The following is a 25,409-nucleotide window of genomic DNA, read 5'->3' as shown; positions in this document are numbered from 1 at the left end:
GGCATGTAGGAGGCACCATAACCTCCAGCTACCATATACATGCCCACAGTCCTGGCTGGGGAAAGTCTAGCCCCCCCCCCATCTTTTACAGGCCTGTCACAGGCCAGCTGGGCACTGTGAGTATATAAATTTAGTTGCAGGCTGACTGAGTGCTGCAACTGTATCAGCCACTGGGCTGTTTGGTTCAGGATCGAGGAGGTGGAGTTGGAGTGAAGCAAAGACAAGTTTCATTTATAACAGCAAATGAATTTTACTTATAACAGCAAAAAAATATAGTTTACACATATAACAGTTAATAAAAAGGTTAAGTTAATAAACAGACAACATAACAATAAAAGTTAAAATTGGCAGTGATAATAAAAACGGACAAATTAACAAAGAGTTCCCACTTGGTTAGCAACTTATTGATAGTCCCTCAGTGTCAGGTACACGTCAAGTTGATCCAGCGAAGTCAGTTGTCCCCTATCCATGCTGTCGGAGGAAATACCGGGGAAGATCTCTCAGTCAGGATCTGGTTCTCGCTCACACTGGGAGTAAGAGATCCAGGGGCATGGGACAGCAATGACCATTCTGTTCCATCCTTCCTACTGGTCACTTAACATGCATGTTTTTTATATCCTGGTCTATGCTAATCCGCTGGCTTTAGAGCCACTCACAATCTTACCCTATGGGGTTAAAAGGTGTTAGAAATTATTATAATAGGTTACTGCCCGAGCTTGGATTTACCCAATAAGCAAATCATACCACATCACTTTGGGGTCTGAGATTAGCATTTTTCCTGCCCAAGTCCATCCTACTTAAAAAAAATTTAAGATGTGTTAATTATATCTTGTGGTTAGGTTTGTTAATCCTTCTGATCGTTAAGCAAAAATTTATTAAATCAGCTAAGTCTACAGTTTTGTTTTATTTTTTAGTTCTGCTTTTTAAAACTTATGTCAGTCTCATGATTGATACAAACAGTTATACTCCTGATGGGAAGTGTCTGCAGGAAACAGTTCCATAAGCTCTATTTTAGCCAATATTTATTATGTGCCTTTACCAGATACTCTCAAAAAGCAGATTCCCTTTTTTGCTATAAATTGCTCATTAACCCTTTTGGTTTTGGCCATCACACAGGCCTGAGGCTTGCTGGTTGTAGTAGAGTTGTGTTGTGAAGCTCCAGGTGAGCTCAGCTTAGCTGCCTGGGATGCCAGTTTTCGGGTTGAAAATCTCTTTGTTAGGCTGAGTAAGCACCTGCAGTTCATGTGTGTGCTGTTCCTGGATGGAAGGAATAGTAAAGAAGCCAGAGGCTGGCATGCAAGGCAGGCAAGAAAGCCAGTCACTGAAAATGGAAATGGAGATGTCAGGGGGTGAGGGACAGGCTGGGGTGGGCAGGGAAGGGGGATGTAGCAGCACAGGTAAAAGTGGAGAGGTACCTGGGGAGTCAGATGTCCGGCAGGCTGTAGTGTGTCAGAATTCCAATGTCTATATCGAGATCATGAGTTTCTATACCTAGGAGGCTGATGAAGTGAAGTTCATATCTTTCGTGGGGAGGATTCCTCCTGTGTCTGTTCACAATAATATTCCCCTAGGGCTGGAGACAGGATCTAGGATTTAGCTGAGAGTGTCTAAAACACGTATGGAATATTTGCATGCATCTCTTGCATAGTTCAGTGTTAGTACTTAATGAGTACAAAGAGGTATATACTAGGTTCTGAAAACAAATCAGTGAACCTAGTTTCCTGGTCTAGTTAAATTGCGGTTAGTGGGGGCAAGGGCGAATCCTGAGGGGGCGTGGCAGCATGGTTTCACCTCTCTTGGGCTGTGCTGCACATGTAGTCTGGGAATCTGGCTGGAGCCCCTGATTTCACACAGCTTTGGAGCCCAAGGAGCGAAAGCTGCTGCCACCTTTTTTCCCCTGCTACTGAATTCAGCAGGGAGTGGGGAGGGAGGGGAATGGCAAACAGCTACAGCATTCACTGGGCTCCTGAGTCATGCAAAAGCAGGGGCTTCAGCCAGATCCCACCCCATACTGGTAAGCCCAGAGCTCACTGCTCATTCCACACTCCCACTATTGCCCCAGCAATAGGGATTGTGGCATAAGCAACCCTATGTGTCACCAGAGGATTCTGCTATGCAAAGAGAAACTTTAGCTGGTCATTTAGGCTAGTTACGTCTGTGTTGTCCTTCTGACAGACACCAGAGAACTTGCAATTTCAAGTGGACTCCAGCTTTTGATGTGAGTGGCAATTTGGGAAGTAGATATTTATCCTTTACTTGTCCTGTATACTCCAAATTGGGTGGGATTGGAGCACTCCTTACTGCCTCATTGTTATCTGAGGACAAGTAAAAAACCTAGCAGGGTCCTACAGCGAAGCTACCATTGCACTGTCAGAGCAGTTATTTTTAAATGGGTGCCAGCCCTTCCATCCATCCAGCAGCAGAAAGAGCCATGTAAATCCCTGGGTGTCCCTTCTCACTGCCTCTTTGGCCATTTAACACCCAGCATGGAAGAGAAGGAAAAGGATGGATGAACCCCCTGCCCACTCTGCCTTCTCATACTCCTGGGTTATCCAGGAATAAGCAAAAGGAAGAGAATACAAGTGTCTCTCTACATACCAGGGAGATTCTTGCAGGTCTGTGAAAACAGGAGTCTACGTGCTGAGTTGGTGCTGGTAGAGAGGGCACTGGATGGAGTGGAGTGGTGGGGAGTGTGTGTTGGGAAGACTGGGCTCTAGGACCGGAATTGACACCAATCTGCCCCAGTGATCCAAGTACACACTGAAGCTGCAGTATGGTTAAAGTCACCTTCATGTTTATTTGTTTATTTTCAGCATTGAGTTTCTTAGGATTGTTCTTTTTTAAGAAGTCTAGAGAAGGAGAAGCAGCCACAGGGATTAAAATACTGTATCTAAGTGGAATTCTTCCTGTTCTCTAACTGGCATTGCTAGAACACCTTTCCAGGCTCTTTAGAGGTGTAGTTAATATAGATGATATGATTTATCATGCGACTTCATACTTAAAGAGTCCTTCATCTGGCAATTATTGCCATAATAATTTGTAATAGATTTCTAACTCACTTAATTACTGTGCAAGCACAGTATACTGTGTGAAATGTAAAATATTACATGTATTAGGTTGCAAACTCATCCTAATGGCTCAGGGAAACTTTCTGATAAATGCTGTATGCTACAGCCTTGTGCTGGATGCATAGCAGCCACTTTTAATTTCAACATCTCATTTTTCCATAAACCCTTAACTCTGAGTCACATACTAAATTACCAGCTTCAACGTTCTGTTTTTTCTCACTTGTTCTTTGCTTAACAATTAGAAATCTCTAATTCCAAGCTGAGTCCTTGAAGCCTTTTCAGCACAAAAAAGTCTTTAAAGCCACATTATCACTTTGCGACAAACGTGGGATTGCTGTTTACAGTGTGAGTCTTGACAGATGCTGATGATAGCTGTGTTAATACAGCAGGCCACCTGATAGGTCCACTTCTCCAAACAAGTATCTAAATTCCCTGGTAACATTTCAAGCTATATGTTAAATTTATGCTAACACATGGTCTAAATTATGCCCTGGCTGGTTCAGCCAGGCTGTCTGCTGCCTCCTCTGCCATAGAACTTCTTTCTACAAAGGGCAAAATTCCACAGAACCTTCTAAGGCATCATATTTTGGGGTTCACTTGAATGTTTTGTTGGGGTCTAAACACATTTTCAGTAAAATCACTAGAAAGAACAAGGTATGCACTTCAGTATGAATGAGCCAATATTTGCTGGCAGTATTTGTGGTGTTCACATCAGGTACTCAACATGTCCCGTAGCATGCTTCTCTAGATATATGATGCCTTCTTTATTAGATATATCTCTTCTGTGTGACACAGATGGATTCTATCAAGCCCCATCCATAAAAAGGAAAGGCTTTCTGCACTTTTAACTTACGTCCCTTCCCATCCTAGAACAGGCCAGTTTCTCTCATTAGTGTCTAGTGAGTTAGGTGAGATAGCTAGGAGGAGGGCAAATACATTTGTTCTGCAGATTAAAACTAGTAGGGCAGCACTGCTGTCATAGCTGTACAGGTCATTGAGCAACAATGTCTTTGTTATTAAAGGTACATTCTACAGTTTGTACTTTGAGGCAGTGCTTTTGATGCTGTTGTACTATGCCTTTTGGCTTCCAGGATTATAAAGTAGTCAGCTATAAGGTTATGTTCATGCCGGTTAGCTGTAGATCTTCATTTTGGTAATATATTCACATACAACATATAGCTCGGTGACAGAACTTTGTATCGTCAGTAAAATGTGCTTTAGGTGCTTTTCAAAAATAAGCTGCCTATACAAGAGTAGTCTCTATAATTCACCAATGTAGCTGGGCTGACCCATATATTTCAGCTTTGTAAGGGTGATATTTACAGTGTTGGAATTAGTAGTAGCCCTATATAAATATTGAGAGATAAAGTCTTGGCTTCAGAAGGAAATAATAAGATATATACAGATACTGAAGAATAGAATAGTAAGAATCACTAACTCATAAAAAAATAACTTGCTTGCAGTATTGACACCATCCCTGCTCAGGTTCCGTTCCTCTTCCGTATTTCTGCTTGACTGATTATGCCCTGCTTTCCATGGATCTCATAGTTCTGTAATTCTGTTTGACTATATTTTCCAATGCAACAGTTCAATCAGAGTAAATACCTAAAGGCATAGACTGAAACAATGTTCCTTGTCTTGCCCTAAGAAGTTATCTGAGTACATTTTGTGCTTAAACTACTTAAGTAGCCTTTTAAAATTAGCTTGCTTATGCTTAAAGGATATAGTGATTGGCACTACATAAATACTTAAGGTAGATTGATCAAGTGAAAAGAGTGTAGGCAGTCTGGCCTAGTGGGCAGGCTGTCAAGTGATGACCATAGACAGGAGCTAAAGTTCAAGGTACCCAAACCAAGGGGGAATACCAGAAGCAGATTCCCAGTTATAGGCCAGTTCAAGGTTCTAGAATTGGAGGCCAAATTATTATATCCAGGGGCAGAATCCAAATCACAGGCTGATTCAGAGTTCTAGAGTAAGAGGGTGAGTTACCAAAGCCAAAGATAATTTCCAAGCTGCCAGAGTCCAGAAGCAAAGCTGAGCAGGGTCAAACATCAGAAAACCAAGAACACAGGATCCTGAGGGGCTTACAGAAAGTACTGTTGGCTGGGCTGCAGTCTGCTGCTACAGGTGGACTTAAATGGGGAGACTGTCTTCCCAGCAGCAGTCAAAAGGTCCTAACAGTGGCCAGCTAGTTTATTAGCTGGGGTAGGACTGCCAGTTAGAGCCTTTGGCAGATATGGCCAGCCCATACTGGGCTGCCTATTAGAGCTTCTGACTGCATTTCATAGATTCATAGATTATAAGGTCAGAAGAGACCTTCAAAGGTCATCAGGTCCAGCCCCCTGCACCAAGCAGGAAAGATAACTCTGGGTCAGATGACCCCAGCAAGGTTATTGTCTAGTGTGCTCTTGAAAATTTCCAGGGTAGGCGATTGCACCACCTCTGGAGGGAGCTTATTCCACAGTCTGGACACCCTGACTGTGAAGAAGTTTTTCCTAAAGTTGAGCCTGAATCAGTCTTCCAGGAGCTTGTGGCCATTACTCCTGGTTTTCCCCTTGGTTGCCCTGGTAAACTGTTGCTCACCTATCCCCTGATGTTCTCCTGTAGTATAGTGGTTAGCTACTACCAGCTCCCCTCTCAGCCTTCTTTTCTTCAGGCTGAAGAGTCCCAGATCCCTCAGCCTTTCCTTGTATGGCTTGCCTTTTAAGACTCTGAGCATACAGGTGGCTCTTCTTTGGACTCTCTCAAGCTTGTCCACCTCCTTGTTAAAGTGTGGCACCCAGAACTGGACACAGTACTGCAGCTGCACTTTCACCAGTGCTGAGCAGAGCAGAAGAATCACCTGCTTGGCTTTGCTGGAGATGCATCAATTAATGCATGCCAAAGTATTATTTAAATTATATGTTGTTTAGTTCCTATTTACAGCTATCTAACTAGCTGGAAGGCAGAGCCAGAAGTGACAATTTTCACCTGATCAGCTACAGAAAGCTATCTGTGACCAAACACAAGTGTATGGTTGCAGACAGCTTCAAAAGTGGCCAGTTAGGTGAAAATCTGAACCCTCATTGCATGAGGGGTCAGATGAGGAAATTTCAAAACAGTGCTTCTGTAACTTCTGTCTGCACTGCCTCGTAGCCTGTCACTGTTTTCAGAATGGGAGGGGGGACAGGGAGCAGAGTGAGTTCAGTCTGGGGGTTTTTCAGCCCCTGCTGGAGGGTGGAATGGGTTTGTTGGAGGCTGCCCCCCAGGCTCCAATACACCAGCAGTGAACTTCTGTTTGGTCCAGGGGATTGTTGTAACTCAGAATGCTCCCTGCAAAGTGTTCTCAGTTACAGTTGGAAGCTGCACCCAGAGTTAAGTGAGTTTCACTTTCCTTTCATTGAACTGTTTAGGATGGATTATATTTGTTTTCTACCACTGGCTGCTTGCATTGTGTTTAGTGTTTTATACATAAAGCACTTATCTCATTCAAACTGTTGCCATGGAAGTTATGCAGTACTTCTGTATAGTATATTTAAGGTACATTATAAATATTTCTTTATAGCTGATAAAATTACAGTTTATGGCTATATGCTACCTCTTTCCCATAACTGTAACCATATATTACAGATCAGTACAACTTTATTTGGTACAGCTTTTTCTGTTTGAACTGTCTCTCTAAATGCTTTGCAGAATTCAGTAATAGAAAAAAATAGCATATAGAAATTACAGAAAGTGTGATAAGGATGGCCTGGGCCAATTTCTGTTCCTCCTACATATGCAAATAGTTCCTTGCATCCTGTTCTAATTACAGTCTCATACACCGTTCTCTTAGGAGAAACCATGTGTGTACAGATGCTCAGGCTTTTTCTCCCAAAATAAAAATAGTCATTCCAGGCAAAAAATAACCTGGGAACAATCACAGTTAAATCACTTGCAAGAGAGTTTCTCGTAGGAGAATGAATGTCTGTACAACACAGGCTAACTATGGGTAGTCTGGGTTAGCCAATTAGGGCTGCCATATGCACTGCTGCCATCTGTTGCCAGGCAGACTGAAGGAGTCTTCAGAGTATAGTGTGGGCACAGGGTCCTTCCCTGGCTTCAGAGTGTCAGCACTGCAAGCTCTCCACTATTCAGGGCCTCAGTATTCGAATGTCTGTACACACAGCTCTGAGTAAGTTTTCCTACCATGAGACCAAACCTGGGATAATTCTCCCAGATCCTTTGAATGTGTTTATGTAGCTTAAGATCAATAACAAACATCCCCTGACATCATTGAGGGCCAGATCAGACCAGTCAGTTTAACCAGTACTTGCAGAAGTAAAGTAAGAGTTTGAACCAGTACTGTGGTAAAATTAAAGTAGTCTAATATATGGCCAAATAAAAAGCCAAATTATGGCCTGGACCTGTGAGTGCAAAGAATGAAGGGAGTTTAAGGTTTTTTGAGTCACAGTGTCTCCCTCCCAAACTGCTTCTTGCACTGAGCAATTGTAAGCTGATGATCTAGCCCAAAGGAGTAAACTGAGAAACATCAAGGTTTCAGGTGATCAGGAGTTAGCTTAGTAATGTTGAGATATTTACTACTTTATTCTGGTTAGAGTATGCTGTGAAATAGTTTGATGACATAATTTTATAAAACAATGATAATATGTTTTGGTCACTACAGTTTATATGTAGTTTTTAGGGAATATTTATTAGACAAATAGAACAAATAGTTCTTTCATTAACTGTATGAAAATATAATAGACGTTCTAAAATTAATTGTTTGTTTAGCTCCATCCTTTTCATGGAAAAATCTTCACTGGTATATTTAGTGCATAGTCAGTGTATTTACTGTGTTGCTACAACTTGTGCAATTTTTTCTTGGTTGTAACCAATTGGAGATTGGATATTGTTGAAAATATTTCTTCTTTCTTCTTTTCACTGAATCAGTGACTATTATTTGTAACAAGCATAATGCTATATGGCACTGAAAAATCATTTTGACATTACTCTGAATTGCTTAAGAGAGATATACAGTAGATTCCATCCTAGTGTTCAGCACATGAGACAGTTTATTTAAACATTGTAAACAAGGCACAAGTCAAAAAACAATCAAAACACCCTGTAATCTTAGATGATGTTATCATGTTATTTAAGAAATTTTTTCATATTAGAAATATAACTAGAAATGAACAAATTATGATAAAAACTGTCCTGTTAAAGGGTCAAAATTCAGACTCACTAGCCCAGTTGTATAACCTCAAGATACTTTTATATACTACCGTGGGCAGATCTAGGATTTCAGAAAAGGGGGGACAACAGATGTGGTTGGCATCACAGCTTGAACATAGAGGAGCTGGGGGCCGGCACCGCTGGAGCTCCCAGGCCAGCATTGGACACCTCAAGAGTGAGTAGGTATCAGTTGCAGGAAAGAGGCACCTGCCTGCCACCTCTGTCCCCTGCTGAGCTCAGCACCCTGCACAGCCAATACTCATATCCCCTGACTGGAACAGGCCAGGAGCGGCCTCCCACTATATTATCAGTTCAAGATCAAAACAACTTTATTTGAAGGTCCACAAGTTTGTTAGATTATATAATTAAACAAACTTGTGCACCTTCAGATAAAGATGGTTATCAAGAATATTAAAAAGGAGAGAGGGTCATTGACATCTGTGGAGTGAAGAGATTAGTAGGAATCAGGTACATTGTAATGAACAGGGATCAGGGTTTTCTGTTTCTCACGGAAAAATGGAGTAAACTGTAGATTTTAACTGTTACTGGAGGCAAATGTGGATTTCTCATTTTACCAGACAAACCTGTGGATTTTTCAATTATGCAATGAGCTTCCTGCAGGCTGGCAGAGTTCCAGCCTGCAGGGAGCTGAGAGGGAGCAGGAGGAAGGCAGTGAAACAGGGGACACCACATACATTTACCTGCACATGGCCCGAGGCAGCCTGCAGAGCAGCTCCAGCAGGTAAATGGTGGGGAGGGGGAGAGGGAGATTGAGGCCATTGTAGGGGGGGAGAGAGGAAGTTGGGTGGACTTGGGGCTGAGCTGGGCGGTGCTTGGGTCTTAGGGCCCAGGGCCATGATGTGTGGCTGCAGGGCCCCAGTGGGGAGCAGGATGAGGCCGTCAGTGGCTTGTCCAGGGGAGGGGGAGGGCCGACTCCCTACTGCCACACACACTTGCGAGGTACAGGTGTTACACACTAATTGCCAATTGCTCAAAAAATGAGTGAGACCTTATAAGGTCAGCTGGAGCCTGGCACCGCTCAGCCCCAGCAGTCCCAGCTCCCAGACAGCACGCAGAGCCCTGCTGAGTCATGCTGCAGCTGTGCCATGGAGCAGCTGCCACGCAGATGCCAGGTGGTGGTGGGGGCAATCCTTGCTGCCCCCTACTACCCCATGCTGTGCAGGGGGGCTCTGCCCACGAGCCCTCAGAGGCCCTGATTGCCTTTTTTTTTTTTTTTTTTTTTAATGTGAGTAAATATGTCAACAGTGAGAAAGAAGAATGGAGCCGGGCAGGGGATGGGGCCAGGCAGGACAGCCATGGCAGCTTCTCCCACAGCTCCTCCTGCCCGGTGAAAGGCAGACACAGCCAGAGGAGCCTCGGGAGAACCTGCAGCCAACTGGCTGTACCTGCCTCTCCCCAGCCAATCCGAATCTCTGAATCTTTTCTGAATCAATTCAGAGGCTTTGGATTTAATTCAAACCTTTTAATGGTTCTCCTGATTTGATTCAGATTTGGAGATTTGGCCAGCGAATCAGGCCGAATCGCCTCCAAATGGAATCGGTAACCAAAGCTTCGCACAGCCCTAGGCTGCATCCATTTCACTTCCCATCCAGTTTGACAAAAAAGGGCTGTTTACAAGCAGGGTTCATATCAGCTGTGTAAGGTGTAGATCTTTTGTCATTTCCAGGGTCTTGTGGAAGAGTCATCAGTGGTTAACTGTATCATAGGATACTGTTAGGTCGACAAACGCAGCTCTGGTGATTTGGCCTCTTTCAAAACTGTCCTCAATATGTTGAGTTAGACTGAGCAGCAGGCTCACTGAATGAAAGTGCAGTTGTAGTTTGAATTACAGATTGATCATACCATTATAATCCTAGCTATATGTCTACTAGAGTTGAATATGCAATAAAAAAGATCAAATCGTTTTTACTTGAAAATATTGTTTCATTTGTGGAATAAATGATTCAAACAATATTACCTGACCCGCTGCATACAGGACTCACATGCCCAAAAATTCTTCTATTTTTAAGTGCATGATATTTCACTATATCTGAAGTAAATGGATTACAATGTTTGTGTTTAATAGGATGGGCTGACCCCTCTCCACTGTGGAGCAAGAAGCGGCCATGAACAGGTCGTTGAAATGTTGCTTGATCGTGGTGCCCCTATTCTTTCAAAGACCAAGGTAACTAGTACTTTTTAACTATCTGCTAAATAATATTTGATCATTCTGTTTTCACAGTGCTGTATATTTTAGCTGGGTTAGGGGTTGGATACTAACTTCCTATCTTCATATTATCTACATAAACTAGCATAGGACTGTCCATCTCGTCCATGGGCCATGTGTGGCCTCTGAGAGGGGAGCCTGTGACCCACAATGGTGCAACCTGCATAGCGTGCACTCAGCCGCTTAGAAATGGGACAGTCCTGAACTGGTGCATGGAAGATCCTTTGTTCAAAGAGCAGTGTTGAATGTTGTTGTTCATGGATGCTAAGCAGATGTGTTTTCATTTGTGAAGAGGATTATATGATGATGCAGTATAGAAGTTAAATACTATTTCTACCAATTGGAATTTGGATGGATAGAAAATATTTGCTTGGAACGAAGGTATACAGATTACACTGAGGCTTTAACTTGTTACAGAAGTACCACAAGGCCAAAGTAGAGTTAAATGATAAAAATAAAGTAATGTCTCTCTACAGAGGAGCTCTCATTTTCTGAGTTGTTAGGCTGATTACTAAATTTTTCCATTTCTTATCCCTATACTTTGTTAAAATATGTGAAATTCATTGTTTTCCTTTCATGAGGCTCTTCATGGAAATTTCAAATCACAGTCATTAGGGTGGGCAGCCAACTTCAGGTACAAGGATTATCATTAAAATGAGCATTTGATGCTGTTCCCTACACAGTGTTATTTCAGATACCAGGGATAGCTCTGATGTATGTGTAGCAATTGAATTTCTAATGACACCACCATACTACGTATGCCTCCTTCCATTGAAGTTGATATGTATGGGTGGGAACACTGCTATAAAAATTTTCATTGTACCAGTACAGGTTTTTGGAGCCCCTTTCTTTGCAATCCTTTCTCTTCTTGTGCCATGCAGCAGCATTTCGCTAAAGTATTTCTTGTTTTCACGTGTTATTTTGTGTCTTTTTTTTCTCTATCCTGTCCTCTTATCATCTTTTGTCTTTCCTTTTTTCTCTCTCTCCCCTCTAGACCCCCTTCCTCCCACCCTCCCACTGGAATATTTAGCATGTAGTTTGGATATGGCACCATCTTTGGTCTGTCTCATGTCCCTGACATATCCTGTCATAGATAATGTGACATGAGCAAATGAGAATGAGTGAATGAGAAGATCTTCCCTTCATCTGTATACAGAATTGCCATTGACTCCCAAAGCTCTGAACTTGCAGCCCTGCACATGTGAGCTCCTCCTGCTGCTGCTGATATGTTGTGCAGCTGTTTGAGCAGGGTGTGAATACACATAGCCTTCACAGAGATACCTGGGCCAGGTACAGATACTTTTACCGGTATAAGTGATAGGAAACCAGTCTATACCCATAACAGAACAGAAGTTTGGCACACACAAACTGGTGTAAAATAGCAAAACCCAGTTAAAGATTTTTCTTCCCACTACTAAAGGGCAAATGTGTGTTCTGTAACAATCTAAACTTTGCAGCTTACAGAAAACGACATAACATAGATCAATTCCACCTCAGGCTTTTTGAATATCTGTACCCAAGCCTGGAGCACATTTATATGAAGAGAAGGCTATGCGCCTTTCTCTATAGAGTTACCTCCCTCAAACTAAATCATCTTCCCTGTCCAGATTTAATCTGCCCTGCCTTCCAATAGCTCTCCCCAGTCTTTGGTGGGTCTGTGATTAAATTCACATAAACAACTTTAGCCCTGTTGTTTTGTTTCTGTTAAAAATAGCATGGTCACAGTTTTCAGGAACTATCCCTTGTTTTTAGAATGTGCAGTACTGATATTAATTACCTTGAAACTTAACCACCTATTTGAATACTAGTTTATTCTTTAAGAGTTTTTTAACCTTTTTTTTCCTTTCCAATGTGTCCCTTCAAAGACATAGTCATTTTAAAGAATGAGATCTGCAAAACTTCCCCAAATGTTGTTGCCTCACCTAAAAAAAAATCTATCAGAAAAGTAAGAGTATGTGCTTCAGGATTTGAAATTGTAGAGCCACAAGCTACAGAACTGGCTTAAATAATGTAATACCAAACACTAAAATGCTATACAAGCCTTTCTTCAGGGGAGAGGGGATCAATACTAGATATTAAAAAATGAACATAAGAAAAGGGAAGTATTTCTTGTTCCATTCTCTCTCTGATTTGTTAATTTAGACTGTATTTGTGAGGTAAGCTGAGGCAGAATACCTTTGAATGATGTTAATGAATCTGTTCATTTGGCACTGAACTGCAATATTGTTCTCTGGAAAAAAACACTTGGCTCAGTTTATAGATTCATAGATGCTAGGGTTGGAAGGGACCTCAATGGATCATCCGGTCTGACCCCTGCCTAGGCAGGAAAGAGTGCTGGGGTCAAATGACCCCAGCCAGATGCCTATCCAGCCTTCTCTTAAAGATCCCCAAGGTAGGAGGGAGCACCACCTCCGTTGGAAGCCCATTCCAAATTTGGCCACCCTTACCATGAAGAAATTTTTCCTGATATTTAGCCTAAATCTGCTCTCTGTCAGTTTGTGACTTTTGTTTCTTGTTACCCTAAGAGGCGCCCTGGTGAACAAATCATCTCCGATCCCTTGCAGCGTCTCCCTAATGAATTTGTAGGTGGCCACAAGATCACCTCTCAGCCTTCTGTTGTGGAGGCTGAGGAGGTACAGGTCCCTCAGTCTCTCCTCATCGGGCTTGTCCTGTAAGCCCCTAACTATACGAGTGGCCCTCGTCTGGACCCTCTCGAGTCTATCAATATCCTTCTTGAAGTACAGTGCCCAAACCTAGACGCAGTACTCCAACTGCCATCTGACCAATGCCGCATTGAGCAGAAGTATCACCTGCTTGATTCTATTTGTCATGCATCTACTGATGCACGATAAAATGCTGTTAGCTTTGTCACACTGACGACTCATGTTCATCGTGGGAGTCCGCTATGACTCCAAGATTCCTTTCTACTTCTGTGCTTCTGAGAGGGTCACTTCCCAGCTAGTAGGTGTGCTGGATATTTCTGCACCCTAGGTGCAGCACTCTGCACTTGTCCTTATTGTACTGCATCCTATTGTGTACTGCCCACTTTTCTAACCTGTCCAGATCTGCCTGCAATCATTCCCTACCCTCCAGAGTGTGCACTTCAACCCACAATTCAGTATCATCCGCAAACTTGGACAGAATACACTTCACACCCACATCCAAGTCTCTGATGAAGATTTTGAAAAGTACAGATTCAAGGACCAAACACTGTGGGACCCCACGACCCACATCCTTCCAGGTCAATACCGACCCATTTACTACCACTCTCTGGGTGCGACCACTAAGCCAATTGGCTACCCACCGGACTGTGTAAACATCTGTCACAGTCTCTTAATTTTTTAATGAGAATGGGATGAGATACTGTATTGAAGGCCTTGCTAAAATCTAAGAAAACAACATCCACCTCTACTCCTGCGTCTAAGCATTTTGCAACCCTGTCATAAAATGAAACCAGATTGGTAAGGCATGATCTACCTGTTATGAAGCTATGCTGATTTCCCTGCTGCATTATTTTTCTGACTGGACTCCCACAAATATGATCCTTCATAATCTTTTCAAAGATCTTTCTAAGGATCGAGGTGACACTGACTAGTCTATAATTACTCAGATCCTCCTTCCTCCCCTTCTTCAGAATGGGGACCACATTGGCCCTTTTCCAGTCCTCCACGACCTGACCCAAGCACCACGAGTGTTCAAACAACCGTGCCAGTGGTTCCGCTATGACACCAGCCAATTCCTTCAGTACTCTTGGATGCAGCTCATCCAGGCCATCCAAATGACTCTGCACCAAGTCACCCTCAACAGCTGGTGATCTGGTATCTCTCTGATGCCAGTCTAAGAGCCCATTAGGAGACTTATCTTGACCCCAGTTCAGGAACTCAGAGGCAAACATCTTATTGAATAGATCAGTCATGCCCACCCCCCGTCTGTCACTAATTGCTCCCCCTTTTCCCTCTTACTGAGATAGTTTCCCTCTGAGCCCAAAAGATCACTTCCTTTAGAAATGACCATCCTTCCTGGACTCCCATTTTGCCAATACTCTTATCCTGCAGTGCATCATTGATTAGACGCCTAAGCACACTGAAGTTAGCCTTCCTAAAGCCAAGCACTTCCACCCTACTAGTTATCTTACCCACCCTATGCCGTATGGTGAATAGTTCTCTTTTAATCAAGTCATAACTTCTTGAAGATAGATAAATCTTCAGAAAGAATGTTAACTTTTATACTTTTCAAGTGATAGAAAAAACTCTTTCACTATAAGAGAAAAGCCTGAAGGCTGATCTATAAATAAGTTCTTATTAGCTCCTAGCACAGTGCTTAGTGTGGTGTTTGCATTTTCACATTGCCATATCCTTAGTTTTTTTCTTAGAGAAGGCAGAATGGCCTAATAGCCTGGGAACAAGGAATCTGCATTCTAGTCCTGAGTATTCTGTGTTGGTGCTTGCAAACCTTACAGTATTGGTACTGCATGACACCTGTGGCACCCTTGAAAGGACCTCCACTCTTATTACAGTAGGGGGGCCACCTTTTTGGCAGGTGTGCTACAAATTAGCCCCGTATCCATTCCAAGTGCCACTCTGATCCCCTTCCCCTGCCTGAGCTGCTGTTCTGCTTTCTGCTCCCTGTTCTGTGCTCCCTGCCCAGTCTGCCTCTGTGTTTTTTGCATTCCTTGCTTGATCTGCTGCTCATCTTTCTGGTCCCTGTCATATCTGCCACAATACTGTCTGTCCCCACTCCGCTCTGCTGCATGCCCTTGCCGCAGGTAATTGGGCAAAGTTAATCATTTTTCTGTGCATCAGTGTCCATGTTTTTAAAAAAGGTGAATTTAATTCAACTGAACCTCTCCCCAGCATGAAACATGTTAACAGCTACAGAGGAAGCATAAAAATTGCTATGCAAGAGCGAAGTGTCTTCTTTGTTACTGGTTTTCAATACGATGCATCTTTGCCAGCCATCTCTTTGATGTGGAATTTGAGCTGGTCATCTACTACTTTTCTTCTCAAGCATCATATAACCATCCATATCTTGCTGTATTCCCATAGGTGTGAATAAAGTACATTTGGAGTCATTTAAAAAGAGGGGCGGGACTCTTCTCCAAGCCCTGCAGCAGCTGTTACATTCTAACAGTTAAGTGTACGGGAGCTGGGAGCAATACAAATGCAGGGAGCAATACAAATGAAGCAAAACAGCTCCAACTTTAATACTGGTTCATCTAAGGTTCAAACTGGAGCAGTTTTGCTACATGTATATCACTCCCAAGTTGTACATCTGTAATTCTTAGAAAATAACATCTGTTGTCCACTCCTGATCAGCCGTTCCTGTTTTTAAAAAAAAAGTTCCATATGCACATTTGTCCATAGCTGGCCTGTGATCTTCCCTGATTTCTACTCAGCTACTTCACATTTTATGTTCCCAGTGGCAATCCAGTACATTGGTAACTCTCATCTAGAGCGGCATGGTGCCCTGCAGTGCTGTGAGATCCTTTTAAGAGTGGCCAGAAGGCCATACTACTGTCACAGGAGTTCAGATAGCTGCTCCATCTTGGGACCCCAAAATACTGCTTACAGACATTAATTATGTTTCACAACATGGATGCGGAAGGGGGAGTAATGTTCTGCCCTGTACTTTTATTTTACATGTGGGTGATACAGGCACAAAAATATTAAATGATTTGTCTAGAGTATCACATTTTATTGATAATCTAGCAAAACCAAGAATAAACCCCATTTTGGGTCCAGTGCTTTAACCAAAACACCAGTCTTCCATCATCCTTTACGTGTCCATTGCAAAATTTCTTTTCAGTCTGGCTCTGTGCCCTGGTCTTTTTGCTCCTAGTTATACTTTTCTGGTCTTCAAAAGATTTTCTCGAGTTTTCTGCTAACTTTCACATATTAGTATGCTCCTTGATGACCTCTGCTCCCTTCCTACTTTCCCTTAGGCTCTACTCCTCACATTTGTCTGCTGGATGTTTTGATCTTTTCCTGCCTCCTTCCCACACATTTCTACTTTAATACACAGTTCCTTCCCTTATAGCTACCCTTGAGACTCTGAATACCTTCCATGCCTTCCAAGTTGTCCCACTCACTTACGGGTTATACATGTGTGATGGATTCACTGTTATTGTTTACATTTCACTAAATATTTAACAGTGCACAATATTTAATGGTGCCTGCATCTTCTAGGTAATTCTCACTGTAATCAGAATGGCTTACAGGAATTTGTCACATCAGCGGTTCTCAAGCTGTTGTCTGGAGAGCATTGTTATTTAGTGCTAACTCTCCCCTTTGTTTTAAATTGCTAAATCACATTAAAAGACAACTAAAATGTATCAAATACTTTCCAAATATCAAGTAAATAACTGCAGCAGTTCCCACTGGAAATGGAAAGGGAGCTGATCTGCATCATTGTGTACAGGAAGAGTCATGCTCATGAGTCCTATGCTAAGATGTGATCCAGCTGAGACTGCTTTAGAATTATGTAATTCAGGTGCCATGCTTTATTTCACCTTCTTTCATTCTTCTTTGCTGCTTTTTAACATGTATTTTATCATGCATTTGCTCCTTTTTTTGTAATTTTTGTCATTTCTCATATCATATGGCCTATTAGAAAAAAGGAGGCCTCTGTTTCAGAAAGGCTGAGAAATACAGCTACTGAGCATTTATATTGGTGTTTTGCTTATGTTACCCATGGTCACATAAGGGCACCACATCTGTGAGAAAGAGTTTAAATTTTTCTTGGCAGTAAGTCTGCAGTATTTTTAGATCTAAAAGCCATATTTCAGCCATCTGGATTACGTTATCACCAAGATAAAGCATTACTGTGATAGTAAGTGAAATGGAATCTGTTTTCATTAAGTATAAATAATTGAATAATTGAATATTAAAAATTTACAGAATGCTTTTAGCTTTAGAACGATGAAGCTAAATAACTGGCAGTTCAAAATGTAGTTTTTGGTACTGTATCTGGCTTAAGAAACCATTGTGCAGTTCTTCAAACAACATCAATTTGTACTTGTGTATTTTTTCTATGAAAAAGAATCAGTCACTGATAATTCTGTCTGAGAGAATAATTCATTTCTGTCATTGGTGTGTGTGTATGTATTTAATTTATTTTAATGTGACTAATGATTCATAGATAAATTCATATTTGACAGATAGTTGCCTAAGTGTTATATGCAGTGCAAAAAACAATTTTCATATGCAGCTATTGTCTCCATAGAAATCTTTCCATTTGGCTCCATCCAAAATTCCTTACACAGGTTTTACTTTGTCCATGTTTCCTTTGTCCAAGCTTTTGGTTGTCTAGTAAGGGTGATGTTAATATAGTTATATAATTTAAATGGTATTTATATATGGGTATAACTTCTAGTATAGATGATCTAGTGTAAAAATGCTCCTGCTTGTTAGATTCATATGATTTAGGACACCCATATGCTAGTAAAAGCTCATACAAGCTGAGGGGGAAGGGACTAGCCATAGTTTTTGTTTTAAGCAGACTTCAGAATTTTCTCCAGTGCATTAGTTTCCATTTGATGTAGTGTGGGATTTCACATGACAATAGAGCTTGTAAAGCTGTGCTTCAAAGAAAGTTTTCAGTCACAAATGTTTTCATATATCTGTCTATTCAGTTAGTTTCTTTTTGTTTACAGAATGGTTTGTCTCCATTGCATATGGCAACACAAGGAGATCATTTAAACTGTGTTCAGCTTCTGATTCAGCACAACGTGCCTGTTGATGATGTCACTAATGACTATCTGACTGCACTGCATGTTGCCGCCCACTGTGGCCACTACAAAGTTGCCAAGGTTCTCTTGGACAAAAAGGCTAATCCTAATGCCAAAGCACTGGTGAGTACACAGAAGCTTACTATTCACAGCTAAACATTCTTTCAAAGTTGTAATGGCTAATATTTGAGTGTGTTTTCTGTTTCTTGAAAGTTGACAGGAACTGGCATTCAATGAGGGTAATACATTGTATTTGCATGGAGTCCACAAAAATAAAATGCCATTCTCATTTGTTGACATTCTTTGTGTTATCTGCATAAAGCTTTATTTATGTTCAGGGTGATGTATTGGGTTTCTGGTGTAAATAAGAGCCGTCCTTACGTTTTGATTATTTGTTGGGATTTAGGATAGACTGGGGGACTGACATCTTAACTGATACAGCAGTTAATTTGAAAGAGCTTCTGATTTTCTAGTGTTTGGCAAGAGGAATTGAATCTGCAGCCTTTATGAAATAAGAAAAAGTGGCATAGCAAATATCCACAGCATTCTATGACTTACTGACTGACATCTTTTTGATAACCTTTCTATATTTAAAAAAACAGCCAGCCAACTCAACACTACAACTGTTATTACGAGGAAAACTGCTGCCACAATGCCTGTGCTCTGTCCTGAAATATACTGATGGCTTACCATCTTAAAAAATCTGTCTTTATAAATGTATCTTTAACAGTCATCCCAAACATATTCAAATTCTTACATTAATTATATTTTGGTTTTATATGTTGTTATACCCACGTCAATGCTATGCAAGTATTGATTTTCTAAGTAAGTCATGAGTATAGAACTCCAAACCTGTGCAAAATTAGGGTGGGTTTGAGTTCTTTTTACAAATAGTTCCAATTCAAAAGCTTATTTTCTTTCAGCCACTCAGTTCTATCTGTTCCCTCATCTTACTATATGGGTTCCTTTTCTCTCCCATTGGTAAGACAGTGTGTATTACTTAGTGTTGCCTTCAGAAATAACTGATGCCTCATTTCATGTTTCAGAACATTTGGAGCGGGCTTGAAAGAGAGTAGGGGTGTGTGAAGTGGGCAGGATTCAATTTGGATTCGGATTCGGCCCAATTTGGGGGACAGTGATTCAATTCACTGATTTGATTCAGCTGAATCTGAATCTAAAGATTCAATGTTGATTTGGAGAATCAGCGATTTGGCCATAGATACAGCTTTATATATTTTTTCTATGTACCTCAAGGTACCAGGTGCAGCTTGTGAATGCTGAGATGGTGGGGTGGATGGAGTGTCTCACAGGGGCACGCAGTGCGCTCGGTGGTGGACCTGGAAGTGGAAGTGGACCAGAAGTTGACCCCCCCCCCACTGCACTCCCCAGCTCAGCAATCAGCCACGAGGGGGACCCTGGGTACCCCCCAGACCTAACAGGCACCAGTGGCTGAGCCAGAGGGGTGGGGGGGTCCCCTGCACACTTTGTGGGGGACCTGGAAGTGGACCAGAAATTCTTCTGGTCCACTTCCAGGTCCACTGGCAAGTGCATGAGGGACCCCACTAGTGCTCCCATGGGACAGTCCATCCTACCCACTATATCAGCATTCACGAGCTGTGCCTGGTACCTTGAGTTATGTAGAAAAACATATAAAGCTGTGTCTATGGCTGAATCATCGAATCTCTTCAAATCGAATCAGAGGCTTCCAGTTCAATTCAGAGAGATTAACGGGTCTCCTGATTTGATTTGGATTTGAAGATTTGGCTGCTGAATGGGGCCAAATCTCCTCTAAATTGAATCAGTGACCAAAGCTTTGCACAGCTCTAAAAGAAAGTATTCAATCACTGCTCTGCTTAGAAAGCTTACATGTCATTATTTCTTAACTCACTTGCATAAAGTTGAATTCTTAACATAAAGAATGAGATGGGAGTAAAGCGGGCTTTAATAGCACCTCCTGTGTTCCATGTCTAGCCCCTAGTATAATTTTAGCAATCACTAAACTGTTGTGCTACATTCTAACAATTTCCTGAAGACATGACCTGACTAAAAGTAGGTAGAATCCAGTGTACTCTGTCCAAGCCTTTCCCTACTTGGATGTTCCTAACATGCCCAATATCCTAGAAAACAAGGGAAAACATTAAAGTTACTTGAGTAATTCACTAACTAAGGAACCTCCTTCCATTAAGGTATTCTTCAACAGACAGTTCTGTCTGTCTTCATTTCTGTCCATTTTGCAGTAATTTAGTCTAGTCTTAGCCTGGTCATTATGCTATGCTGGGGGGTTGAATTACAATGTTTACCCTAAACTGGAGCAGACAGTCTCACTGACCTCATGCTATGAAGTATCTAGTGTTCTTTATTAGTCAGTAATGTAGCTAATTTTGATCTGATCTGCAGTTCAGTTATGTCAGCTGTTTTTAAAACTACTCTGTGATATGTATTCAGACTGGCATCAATGTTCAAGAGAATATTGTAAACAATGCTGCATCATTCTTGGATGGTCTGGACATCTTGCTTTCTTGCTTCAGCTGAGTTCTTATTATTTCCCCACCAACAAGGTGCCAGCTTTAAATGTGCACAATGCTACAAGTACAACTATTTTTCCTTAAAAATATATTTGCATATTATTATCACATGACAAACAAATCTTATTAATATTAAGTGGCACAAAATTTGTGAGGGGCAAAAATGTCAATAAATAACCCTAAGAAATAGAATTGTGCAACTACCTAAGTTTCTGGTTCACTGATGGTTATGAAAAATTAAAAACAAAACAAAACACAACGAATATTTGGGGTTAGCCCAAAATGACTTTTTAAAATAGTGTAGGAAAATTAGAAATGAAAAGAAAATGGGTAGAATGAGCTTTTTAAAACATTTGATGAAATGAAAGAAAGTTTCAAAACAAAAAAATGCTCTTAATGGGAAAAACAAAATGTTTAATTTTGAAAATGTCAAAATGAAACATTCCAAATTTTCTAGGTATTTCTGCCTTTGTTTTTTTGTCTTAACATGAGCAATTCAGCCAAACTGAAACAAGTTTTTGTATGTTCTGGTATTGCTGAAAAACATTTCAGCTTCAGAAAAACCCATGTACTATACTGTAGTAATGCCAAAGGTGGTGCCTGAAAGTGCATCTTTTCTCATTAACAGAATGGCTTCACACCTCTTCATATTGCCTGCAAGAAAAACAGAATTAAAGTTATGGAGCTTCTCCTGAAACATGGTGCATCTATCCAAGCTGTGACTGAGGTAAGGCATTGTTTGCACATGCTGCTTTGTTCCTAGCACAAATACAACACCATTCAACTATACAATGTATGGACATTGGTTGAGGAACATACATTATTACTATTTTAAATGATTTTTAACAAAATGCAAGTGGTTTAACAAATACTGAAATTAGAAAGTAACTTGCTATTGCATATCAGAACATCTACAAAGACAATGGATTTCAGCACCCAGGAATTATATTTAATCAAACATACGGGGCAAATAAAAAAAAATAAATCTCTGCATTTGTATCTGCAGTTTTAAACTTATGGGATAAAACTGGCAAATATGCAGCAGGCCAGCACAAGGTGTGTGTTTCACTAAAGTCCGGTTTTGAAAGGTTATTTAATTTATTAATTTATTGTAATCCAGTCACAGTAATTTGTCATGACAAATCAGATAGAGAGCCTATTATTGTGCTGTTACTTGGTCCTGTATATGATTGTGCAATAAAATTATGGGCACAAATTTGGAAGCTGACTGAGACCAGTTGAAAATTTGTTTCTTACATGTTTGCAAAAGCTCGACCAATTAGGAATAAAGGTCACTTATACAAAGGTAATAAGTCAAGTTAGAAAAGGATTAGCTGTTCCATTGATTAAATTAAACAAGATATAATTGGGAACAGTTTACCTCTCAAATCTTTGAAGTGTGGATTTATTTATTTCAAGTTTTCAAATAATTGAGTGGCTAATTACAGCATCTTACTTCACTGACAAGGTGATAATTGGAGAGCTTTTTCTACATGAGGACATGGTGGTTTGCAAAGGAACAGACATCTGATCCTGTCTTAGACTGAACTCGTGGGTCCAGAAGATTCCCCATGCTTGAACAAAGGACGTACTCACAGTTGTTCTCACCCTTGCAAAGCTTTATTTAAGGATACTTGCAGAGGTAGGCGATAGAACAGAGCAGAGAGGACGGTCACCTCACATCGGCCTTAGGCAGCAGCCGCTACCCTGCATGGTTCCCCTGGCCCCAAAGTGTTCCGATCCCGGGGATGCAATAGCCTGTGCCAGGGCTCCGCGCAAGTCAGAACTCTTGCCAGAGTGAAGGAACCCATAGCAACCCAAGAATATACAGCTTATATAGTCTGAAGCAAAAAACATTATCTCAAGCTAGGAAAATGGTGATGAGTCGTGATCTGACGCACCTGGTGTTTGCCGCATTCCACTGTATCACAACATTCTGCTATCTAGGTTCACGGCTCGGTCACGCTCACAGAGCAGCAGGCTATGTGCCACTTCACCATCCTCCTATGGAATCAGCATGCAAAACTTTTGCTATTAGCACAGCGTGCAAAACTCTTACTCTTAGTAAAGCTCTTTCTATTACAGATCCCATTAAAGGAATCTGTTCTAGTTATGACCTCCACACCATGGGAGTTATGATCCAGTCTGCAGGTTCTAGCTTTAAGCTCCTTAAGCATGTAAGTGAGAGACACACGGTGAAAATTATGTATTGAGATGCTGTGTTTGTGCTCCCTATTTATAGTTTCATCACTATGGAAATAGGTAGCTCATCCAACTCTTATCCACATAGTGCAAAGGAGTAAAAATAATTTAAAAGAATGAGCAAGAATTGCTCAACAAATTTGGCAGCACCAGTGTTTTGCCTTCCACTTGTGTGATGGGTCATCAGTATATTACAATGAGCTGCCAAGATGAAGTTAGAAATAGCACATTTAAGAATCACTACATCTGTAGTCAAAATAAAGGTGACAGTCTCTCACCTGGCTGCCAGTAAATTATCCAGACACTCACACTGTTCTTCCCCAAAGAAATCTGAAGAGAACCAAGTTCCACTGTTTTAGGGTTTTCAGGGGTAGGATAATTGAAAAAGTTAGTCCCAATTGTGGTTTGACATTTGTCACCCTTACTGTACAGCTAACTACCTATTATTGTAAATTTTTTTATAAAGATCCTATACCTTTCACAGTAGGTTTTGTAATTCCAACTCACTGTTCTGGTGGAATGGCATCATGGAGACCATTCCCCAAATCAAGGGATCTCTACCTCTTATACCTTCTTTGTCCCTTGCAGCAACACCCCCTTAAAAACCCATTGGGCCTCTGGCTGACTTCCACTTCAGCTGTGTAGCCACAGCTGTGAAGGGGACTTGGAGCGTGTTAATCTACTTGGAGAAATATTAACTATTGATTGGATTTCTGATGCAAATTCCCTAGGGTCAGTGCAGGGTGAGTACCCTGGTGAATGGTTGCTCCCCTTTCTATAACTATATATCCTGTGGACAATCAACACTATGGAGTTCCAGTGATACAGCACCATCCTAGGAAAGGACAGACTACTCTGCACATGTAATACTCTTCATCCTCCACTCAGCTAAGATGCAGTGATTTGAACTCCCCTCCTGTCATAGAGGCAATGGGATGAAGTTGATCTACGTGATAAATAAGCATTATCCTTAATCCAGGAAATTAACGGCAACATTTGGGAAGAAAGGCTCCACTCACCTTTTAGATGCCTTTTTAGCAAAAATTGTGTCTTCCTATCAGAAATTATTCTATTCATTTTTATTTTCTGGTCCAAAATCGGTCTGTGATGAATTTTTTTTTACCTTCTTTAAAGATGAGACCATTTATCATAGCAGCAGATGTTTAAGTGGAAGAAACATTTTGGCTTTCTAAGTAATCTTTATATTTGAAGTATTGCTGACATTCAAAATGTTTGTTATTAATACCCACCAACCATAACCACATATCAGTTTCCAGTTCTGCATGTACTTACTTTTAAGTATGCAAATGTTTTCACTTAAAGCTCAGAATCTGTGTAAGTCATGGCTGACCATGGGCCACATACAGCCCACTAGGAGTTAACTTTTGGCCCTCACCTGGGCACCACTTCTCACATTGCTGCTGCTACCACTGCTACCAGGGTCTCTGAGTTTTCCTTCCTCCTTCATCTTCCACTTCCTGCCCCTGTCCCTGGAGGCAGGATGGCGGGACCCACAGCCTGTGGACAATCAGAAGTTGGACAACCTGGGTGTAAGCCTTTAAAAGATGAGGTGAGGAGATTGAGGCAAATTTATTTTAAACAAGTCTGTTTTTCCTTTAAGATAGCAGTATTAAAAAAAGATCGTGTAAAATTAGATGGTTAATTTTGTCTGTCTGTTTTTAGTCGGGTCTAACTCCAATCCATGTTGCTGCCTTCATGGGACATGTAAATATTGTATCACAATTAATGCATCATGGTGCATCACCCAACACTACCAATGTGGTAAGCAACAGTTTTATTTTCAGAAATATGTGAGTGAGAATATCTGGTAATGACATTTATTAAGGGACCTCTATAGAGCTCCTCTGTAGCTACCTCTGTAGAGCTCCTATTAAAAATAGTGGAAATTTCCATGCATCACTTGAGATGAAAAAAAAAATTCTGCTGTAGTTTTATTGTAAAATGTTTCTGTTTATTTTCCTGTATGCCAAGATACAGAGTTAGAACTCGCTCAGAGCTTGTTGTGTATCATTGGAGATGTGCACAACTCTGAGTATTTCATCCGTAGTACACTGATGTCTTGCCACTTCAAGCCAGTTTTGTTGTTGCCAACAGATTGCAGCAGATTGTCAGGACATATTGCATGTGTCCACGCTACCATAAAAGTGCACTTCTACTGAATGTGCACTGCATGTTCCAAGGCTCACACTGAGTTTGTGAGAATAAAGCTGCTGTTAGATGTATGTTTAATAAACTGAAATTGAGGACAAAGAGCAAAAAGTATAAAGATGTCAAAGCTTTTTAACAATTTGCATTAAAGTCTCCCTTTAACATTCTGATATAGACACAGTTAAAAGAAAGTATTGTATTAAAGGTTTGTTGTATACATCTTGTTAAATTATATGTGCAGGCAAGGCCGTTTAGAGAATTGAGAGAGAGATGGTTTTAAAAGGCCCTATGAAGTACAA

The 25,409-nt window shown here is 41.1% G+C and overlaps 1 protein-coding gene across 4 annotated transcripts in view; it reads left to right on the top strand.

Moving 5' to 3' along the window:
- ANK3 (ankyrin 3) overlaps positions 1 to 25,409 on the top strand; it is a 380,097-nt gene that overhangs the window by 183,703 nt on the left and 170,985 nt on the right. For all 4 annotated transcript variants that reach the window (XM_019538622.1, XM_019538625.1, XM_019538623.1 and 1 more), the window contains exons 9-12: positions 10,348 to 10,446; positions 18,140 to 18,337; positions 21,368 to 21,466; positions 24,625 to 24,723. In XM_019538622.1, coding sequence (XP_019394167.1) covers positions 10,348 to 10,446; positions 18,140 to 18,337; positions 21,368 to 21,466; positions 24,625 to 24,723 — 495 coding nt within the window. The remainder of the gene's footprint in view (positions 1 to 10,347; positions 10,447 to 18,139; positions 18,338 to 21,367; positions 21,467 to 24,624; positions 24,724 to 25,409) is intronic.

The sequence above is a fragment of the Crocodylus porosus genome, unplaced genomic scaffold, assembly GCF_001723895.1.
Source record: "Crocodylus porosus isolate Cpor-Errol unplaced genomic scaffold, CroPor_comp1, whole genome shotgun sequence".
NCBI lineage: Eukaryota > Metazoa > Chordata > Crocodylia > Crocodylidae > Crocodylus > Crocodylus porosus.
The sequence above is the reverse complement of the archived record's forward strand: the minus strand, read 5'-3'. Positions and strand labels throughout refer to the sequence as shown.